This window comes from Globicephala melas, chromosome 13, assembly GCF_963455315.2.
Source record: "Globicephala melas chromosome 13, mGloMel1.2, whole genome shotgun sequence".
NCBI classification, from domain to species: Eukaryota; Metazoa; Chordata; class Mammalia; order Artiodactyla; family Delphinidae; genus Globicephala; species Globicephala melas.
The window spans coordinates 81,426,763-81,435,282 of record NC_083326.1 but is presented as its reverse complement, the minus strand read 5'-3'; the positions used below and the strand labels follow the sequence as shown (position 1 = coordinate 81,435,282).

Below are 8,520 nucleotides of genomic sequence, written 5' to 3'. Positions count from 1 at the left end.
TTAATATTTGTCTGCGCTGGGTCTTAGTTGCGGCACGCAGGAACTTCGGTGCCGCATGCGGGATCTTTGGTTGCAGCATGTGGGATCTAGTTCCCTGAACAGGGATCGAACCCAGGCCCCCTGCATTGGGAGTGCTGAGTCTTAGCCACTGGACCACCAGGGAAGTCCCTGTTTGTTCGTTTTAAGCCTAACCTTCACAGCCATTCACATGAGGCAAGTAGTTCAGAGGCCTTCTGGTTTACATCACATACTGGAAATCAATAAACTTGAGTTCAGCAAAAATTTGCTGGGGTCCTCTCAAAGCCAGGCCCTTTGCAAGTCACTGATAGATCAGGGATGGTGGGGCTCTTTCATTCACTCAAATAGTAGGCATTCAATAAATGATGAGTGTATACCAGGGGACTCCTATATCCTGAAGATGGACAAGCTAGACAAGACATGCTGTTCTCATGGAGCTTACATCCTAGTAGGGGGAGACAGGCAGTAAACAGCTAAGCAAAAAATACAACATCAGAGATAAGTGCTGTGAAGAAAATAAAACAATAATGTGATAGCGAGGGTGACTGGGGAGGGTAGCCCTTTTAGTCAAGACATCTCTGAGGAGGTAACATGTAAGCTGAAATCTGAACAATAACAAGGAGCTCGAAGATCTGGGGAAGAGCATTCAGTACAAAAGCACAGATCAGGAACCTCCCAAGAAACTCAAGAAGCAGAAGCACTTACAACCCCAAGCAGAGACCAAGCCACAGAACGGAGATCCAAAGTCAAATGCTCAAGATAATTTCCAGGCTGAGAAAGGTAACAATCCTCCTGCCTGGAGTGCTTTTACACTCGCTGGGGTGAGGCAGAAGAGTTGGTAAGAAGTGGTGCAGGGGCTTCCCTGGTGGCGCAGTGGTTGGGAGTCCGCCTGCCAATGCGGGGGACACGGGTTCGTGCCCCGGTCCGGGAGGATCCCGCATGCCGCGGAGCGGCTGGGCCCCTGAGCCATGGCCGCTGAGCCTGCGCGTCCGGGGCCTGTGCTCCGCAGCGGGAGAGGCCGCAGCGGTGAGAGGCCCGCGTACCGCAAAAAAAAAAAAAAAAAAGAAGTGGTGCAGACCTGGTCTGAGGGGGAAAAGAACCACCAGCCCTCAATTACCACACACCCCCACCGTGCAGCCACGTGTCCCTGCTGGAAGAGGCTCCAATCCTGTGACCTAACCAGTTTCCATTTTGCTTCTCTTAGTGCATTGCCATACACTAGAATTTTTGTTTATTTCATGTAGGGTTTTGTTGGTCCTTTTCCAAGTATCAATTAAAACTGTATACCAGCCTCCACTCCTTGGAAATAATTAAATGAAATGACAAAATGACGTGCCTGATTTTTTCAGCTAGGTAATGTACTGTGATTTGCATCTGTTAAAGGACTTTAAGTCCTGAAGCTGAGCCATCTGAGACAACTGAGGTGATTTTTATTCTGCCTTGGCTCCTGTGGATGGTACACCATAGCCAAACACAAAAGTGGACTAAATGCTTCATTCTGCAACATAGTCCCTTAAGAAAACTGCCCTTTGTGATGCGAATGTGTTCACCTTTTGCTCAAGAATTCAATGCGAAGGTCCTTTTCTCTGTTGTCTAATTTTTTTATATTGGCGAAATTCCCTTTATCTTGCTGTTACATAGGTTTTCTTTTTTTAATTTACTTTTTATTTTATATTATAGTTGATTTACAATGTTGTGTTAGTTTCAGGTGTACAGCTAAGTGATTTAGTTATATATATGTTTTTTCTCAGATTCTTTTCCCATTTAGGTTATTACAGAATATTGAGAAGAGTTCCTTGTGCTATACTGTAGGTCCTTGTTGAGGTAGGTTTTCTACAGACCTCAAGAGCAAATTATCTGTGGTTTAAGAATAGATTTTTGGATTAAAGTCCTTTTTTCCCCTATTGGGGAAAGGGGCAGTCTAGAAAATAGCCTTAATCAATGCCCAAGCGAGGCACCTTCTAGCACAACTCTCGCTTATTTAGCAGTTACAGTAGCGTAATCTGTGACTTCCATGCAGACATGTTATCAAAGGCTGTGTGTGATATTAAAAACAATATGGGATGCGGTGTTCCTGAAGCGACAGATGAGGGATTTTGGCCGTGTGGGAAGTGAACTGCGGAATTCCTCCCCTCGGTTCCTAAGAGGGGCTCTGAAGTACACAGATTGGGTTGCACAGTGCGGCCCTGAGGGGTGGAGGGCAAGGGGACGAGCCAAGGACACCAACCCCAGCGCGCTTCGGTGAAGCTCTGCGCCGACCGAGTTCGTAAGGTTCCTCGGCCTCGCCTTTCCAATCACCCACCCCAACCCGAGGCCGACTCTTAAGGGTAGGCAGTTCCCTTAGGGCAGCGAGTGCAGGGAGCCCACGCGAGCCCTCCACCTCCCTGGGTTCTACGTCTACAGGTGATTGAACCGGGCGGGAATCGAGATCCGCATTAGCCAAAGAGAGGCGGAGAGCTCTCCGCCGAACAGCCGATCAGAGCGCGCAGGGCGCGGGCACGCCGGCTTCGATCCGGGTTCCTGGGGGCGGTTCGAGGGAGGAGGCGGGGCTTGCGCGGCCGCGTGGGCGCAAGTCGCGCGGGAGGGAGGGAGCCTGAGGGAGGGGGCGGGGCCGCGCCTCCCGCGCCGCGCTGGGCCCTCTCGGCCAATGAGCGGCGTCCACATGCCGCGGCGGCGGCGAGAGGGGAGGCAGCGGCGGATAAATGCTATTAGAGCAGCCGCCGCGGAGCCGTCCCCGACGCCACCTCCTTCCCCTCCGCTGCGGTTTCCTCTACTGCTGCCGGGGGTGCAGAGCTGAGGGGACAGGGCGAGCGCGCCGCGCATCACCCCGCCGGCTCTCCTCCGTTGCTCCGTTCCGCTGTCAGGGGTCGACCGAGCGCCCCCTCTACCGGCCCGGGCGGGGCCGAGAATCACCTCAGGAGCACGGGGAGGGGGCCTAGGGGCCGCGGCCTGCACTCCCGGCGGGCGGTTGAGGGTGAAGGAGGCCCTCCCTTCTGACGAGGGGAGGGAGGGTCGGGAGGCCCCCCCCCCACCGTCCAGCTGTGCCCGGGGCGGGCGCCGGCGAGGGCCGGGCTGCGAGAGGGGCGGTTGCTGGGGGAGGGGGTGCGGGGTGATTTAGCGCCCGGCGAGGCGGAAGCGGCCGGAGTAGGAGAAGGAGGGGGGAGAGACCAGTCCGCGCCTGGGCGCCCGGGGTGGCACGCGCCCGCGGCCCGAGTGCGAGGCGGAGGCGAGGAGGCCGCGGGGACTGGAGGCGAGGCCGGCCGGGCCCCCGCAGCCATGGAGAACGCGCACACAAAGACGGTAGAGGAAGTGCTGGGTCACTTCGGCGTCAACGAGAGCACAGGGCTGAGCCTGGAGCAGGTCAAGAAGCTCAAGGAGAGATGGGGCTCCAACGGTAGGTGCCCGGCGCCGGGACTGCAGCGGCGCCGCGCGGCTAGGCGCGGGCCCGAGAGCCAGGAAAGATGGCTGACTGAGCTCCACCTCGTGGGTTTCGGCTCCGCGCCTGACTAGGGCTGCAGGCGGCGGGTTGAGCCCGTGCGCCGGCCCTGCGGGAGAGGGGTTGCAGGCTGGGGGCTCCGGCGTCGGGTCTGCGCCTCCTCTCGACTTCCTCGCGGCTCCAGCCCTTGACCTTCCCCGCACGCAGCTAGCTCCGCGGCTTCTCACCAGCAGCAGCCGGCCCCGGCGGAGGGAGGGATGAGCCTCTTGCATCTAGGTTGAGCCCTGCGAGACATTTTCTCGTCCCTACCCGGTTTATGAGGCGTTGTAGTTGAGAATGCCTCTGACCGTTCTTGTACTACCCAAAGTTACACATCTGGCAGAAGTGATGACAGGGCTGAAATGACTCCTTGTTTCAGGAGACTTACTTAGGTGGTGATGAGATTTCACGTTTCGGAGTAGATCAATACAACAAATACTGCATATTTTCTTGAGGTACCATTTTGGTATGGTTTCTGTTAAATATGGTTGAATGTTCATATATCTAGGTGCGTCTTTCAAAGGCAGTGATAATTTAGTAATTTTTGTAAAGACAGAGTGCTAAAATGTTTTTTTTTTCCCCTCTCTTGACACGTTGCCTGGTGAATTTCTACATTCTACAGAGTTACCGGCTGAAGAAGGTGAGTAATCTTAACACGTTTCTTCCCCCACTTTGTGTGCTGATCTTAAGATGACATTTACAACAGATATGTTTCTTTCTAACAGGAAAAACCTTGCTGGAACTTGTGATTGAGCAGTTTGAAGACTTACTAGTTAGAATTTTATTGTTGGCAGCATGTATATCTTTTGTAAGTATAAAGAAATTTACTTTCCAAAAGTTGAGACTATACCGTAGATGAAAAACCAGGAAACAAATGTCTGTTGAGTGAGAACATTATATTTGGAGATTTAAGCTGTTTCTTCATGTTTTGTGTGGGGTTTTTGGGTTTTTTTTTTTTTGATTCCCTAGGTATTTTAAATTTATAAGTAAAACATTTGAAGCCATTCGCGTACAGAAAATAAATGGATGTCTGACATTGGCAGTGCAGTTAGAGATTGTTCCCAAATGCGGCAGGCAGGGTCTTATAAATTCTTGTGGTTTATCAGCTTTTAATATCAAAAAGTTCTTTATTGGAAGGCCTTTTCTGTTTTGGGTTCTTCCGTTGTGTAAGATCATTCTAAGATGATGTTGGGCTCTTTGTAGTCTGTAAATAGAACTTACAAAAGGAATATTCCAGTTGCTCTCCCTTCCTGGTAATGGCAAGGTGACAGTTGTTTCTGACAGTGACAAGAATGATGACGGCAGTGATGGCACCACTGTTGACCAAATTTGGTCACTGACCTTTAGGGTGGTAAATTTATCTAAATTGGACCCCTGTCTTGAGTGGCTCCTAGGTTGAGAGAACAAGGTTTAGTACAATTGGTTCTAGATCTTAAAAGAAAAAAAAAAAACTTTTCATGTTCTGTATGTGCTTACCAGCTTGAGTCCTGTATGGTTGCTAAGAAACTGGTGAAATGCAAAGAACAGCAGAAGAAAGGTGATGGGGGTTGGAAAGGATAATTCTAGGTTATTATTAACATTTTTTTTGTGTTCAATATTGATTTTTTTATTGCATTTTTTTTCTTGGGCATTGAACTTCGAAGTTTTCCTAAAAATGGTCATGAATAGGACACAGATGTTCCTAATCCTAACAGCATGAGATGCCTTTTGTTCTTAAAGTACAGTATTCTGTTCTTATAAAAACCAAGATGGGAAGTGAAATTCACTCAGTGCGATAACTTGTTTCAGGCTTTGCAAACTTGACACAGCTTCAAGATTTCATTTTTGTGTGTTTGTAAGCATGCAGGCCTCAGGGATCTACCTCTGTCTTTATTGACAACCTTATCCTAGAGGGCTATTTTGAGAACTAAATACATGAAGCAGTGGGCATTTCTTTACTTTCGGTGAAGGGAAAAACTTGGCATGAGGTGAACTTTTTTGGAGTTTCTGTACGCAGATTCTGCCATGAGACTTTAATATGTCATGCCGTGTTAGCCAAGTGATGTGTAGCTGTTAATAATTAATTCCTCACGAATGTTTTCTACGGTTTTCATTGAATAAAATTAAGAGAGTATCATAGCAAATCATTAAGCATCCTGAATTAGTCACTCCATACCTTATACGTGTCTGTTTTTCTTGGTTAAAAAAAATTCCTCTTCAGTAAGTGGCTGCTGCTTTACCAATTCAGATAAAGGAATAGAGCTGTTTGATTAATTAGTTTCAATACATTGTCGTGGAACAAAACAAATAATGTGTTTGAGGTAGTATAATGTTTATGTTTAAGCTGGCTACATAATTTTAAAATAGTCTCAAGCTTGGTAGTTTTAATACTGGGCTTCAGTAAGGTCATCGGGGATCTCTTAGAAGTTAATCAGCTGCTATATACAAGAAGAGATAAAATAAATTTTTATTGCGTTATTTTGTGTGTGTAATTTAAGGCAGTGTTGTAACATCGGTGGCCTTATTTCCAGTAGACAAGCTATTGACTATTTGGATTGTATAGGATCTCTTGAGTGGCCAGTTTGAGTGACTTTATATTAATATTTTGAAATAATGATGTGAGTTTTACTTTGAAGTAAGGAGCTTAAATCTTCTGGGCATTTTCAAATGTTTTTTTAAAATTATTATTATTATTTTATTTTTTGGCTGTGCTGCACAGCTTGCAGTATCTGTAGTTCCCTGATCAGGGAATGAACCCGGCCGCAGCAGTGAAAGCCCCGAATCCTAACCACTGGAGTGCCAGGGAATTCCCTCAAATGGGTTTTTAAATAAAAGCTTTAATTTTGTTGTAAGGTAGGATGTTGGCTTTTTATAGCTTTTTAGAGCTATATTTTGGAGTTGAAATTTGAGTTACCTTTTTGGTAACTACATGGAGTTATTGCTTAGGAAATGAACTATGTTACATTTTTATTTTATGGGTTGCTAAACAGAAAAGTTTAAACATTTATTGTTTAGGAAGTACTGTAACTTAATTTGCTTTGTTTTGTTTGATCAAGAAATTGCAGATATAAAACTTGTTGATTTTCTTCATGTGGGATTAGCACTACTGCTACATTATGCTTGACCCTTTTCATTCCACATTTCTTTACCTTTGAAAAGAGCACTGAGTTTTTTGTGGTAGTCAGTTCATTCCTATTCGTTTAAAAGGAAAAATGGTAAAATATACATGCTCTTATGGAGAAGCAGATAGGCAGTTTTTATAATCTATATATGATACATCATCAGGTTCTGCTCAAGTTAAGAAATACTAGGCTTTAGTGATATATTTCAAATATCTAAGTAGTAAACTGTTAACCATAGTTAATATTTTGCGTTGGCAGAAAGTAGAAACAGCATTAATGTTTTATACTTGTGACCTGTAGGGATAAAGTTTAATTAACTTGTCACTTGGGTTGGAAGAAGTGAGCTATATATCTCCCATTGTATGTGAAGTAACATTAGAAATTCCTTAACTTGACATTCAGTACCTTCCTATCCTTTTCACTTTTTCTTTCCATTCCCCTTGGTCACCAGCTTTGCCCTTCATATAACACATCATATGGTTGCTTAATTGGAATGCCTGTTCTTTTCTCTCTTCCCTGCTTTGTTAGGAATTGAGCACCTTAGGTACATGGCACAAACACTGGGGATACAGCATGGAACGAAATACACTGTCTCTTACCTGGAGCTGACGTTCTAGTGGAGACAGATAAAAGTAAAATATATAATAAACTGTTGGATTGGAGATAGGGCTGTGGGAAAAAATAACATGGTTGTTGGTGGCGGAATAGGGGAGCCTGTGGAAGGAGTGCAGTTTTCAAATAGGGCGGTCAGGAGAGGTGTCTAAGGTGACAGTTAACCTGAAGGAAGTGAGCTTGAGGACCATATTTGTCTCATCTGTCAGAATCATAAAGTCCTCTCTGGTAACACAATTTGCATAAGCTTCTCTACCCTTCACCCCCATTTCCCTATCTCAGTTACTTAGATTGACCCTAAAATGCTAATAAAACTTTCTTAGACCAGGGCATTTCTCAACTTTGATTTACATTTGAATAATTTGTCTTTTCTTCCTACTGGAACCTTTGAAGGGATTCTTAATTCCTTTTAGAACCTAGGTTAGTGCTGCTTTTCTTTACTTAATTAATTAATTTGTTATTTATTTATTTATTTTTGGCTGTGTTGGGTCTTCGTTGCTGCGCGCGCGGGCTTTCTCTAGTTGCAGCGAGCGGGGGGCTACTCTTCGTTGTGGTGCGCAGGCTTCCCATTACGGTGGCTTCTCTTGTTGCAGAGCACGGGCTCTAGGCGTGTGGGCTTCAATAGTTGCAGCACGCAGGCTCAGCAGTTGTGGCTCGTGGGCTCTAGAGTGCAGGCTCAGTAGCTGTGGCTCACGGGCTTAGTTGCTCCACGGCATGTGGGATCTTCCCGGACCAGGGCTCGAACCTGTGTCCCCTGCATTGGTAGGCGGATTCTTAAGCACTGCGCCACTAGAGAAGTGTCCCAGGTTAGTGCTTTTGAGTTAACAAATATTTGGATGAGTTTGTGTTGTAGCATTTTCAAAATACATGAAATTTGTTTACTCTTGTTTTCTCAGTAAGATATATTCAAGAAGTATTTGATAATGTAGTGACTTTAAATTTTTCCTGTGTTTTCTTTTAATTATTTTGAAGGACAAAATGGGCAGTTTACTGATTGGTTTAAGTAATTTATTTAGAGCCTGTCTTTAAAATATGGTTTGAAAGGTGAATGTGTATGGGGTTTTTTGTTTTCTTTTAAATAAGATTGTATTTTCAAATCTGAAACTATTGAAGAGTGTTTTCACATAAGCTTTATGTCTGGTTCACAAGAGAATCTATAGTCTAATTCATACTATTCTTTTTATAATGGCTGAAAGAATTTTTGTTTCTCACTTCAGAAAATTGCTATAACACTTATTGGTGATACTTTCTTATTTGTTTCCTCTTTTTAAATTTCTTGATGTAAATTTTTTCCTTCATTGAACAAATGTTTGA

General features: G+C 45.3%; 1 protein-coding gene across 1 annotated transcript in view; it reads left to right on the top strand.

Moving 5' to 3' along the window:
• The first annotated feature begins 2,678 nt into the window (after positions 1-2,678).
• ATP2A2 (ATPase sarcoplasmic/endoplasmic reticulum Ca2+ transporting 2) overlaps positions 2,679-8,520 on the top strand; it is a 61,065-nt gene continuing 55,223 nt past the window's right edge. Inside the window, exons 1-3 of the mRNA XM_060310303.1 lie at positions 2,679-3,412; positions 4,116-4,133; positions 4,219-4,301. Of these exons, the coding sequence (XP_060166286.1) occupies positions 3,295-3,412; positions 4,116-4,133; positions 4,219-4,301 (219 nt within the window). The 5' untranslated portion in view covers positions 2,679-3,294. The remainder of the gene's footprint in view (positions 3,413-4,115; positions 4,134-4,218; positions 4,302-8,520) is intronic.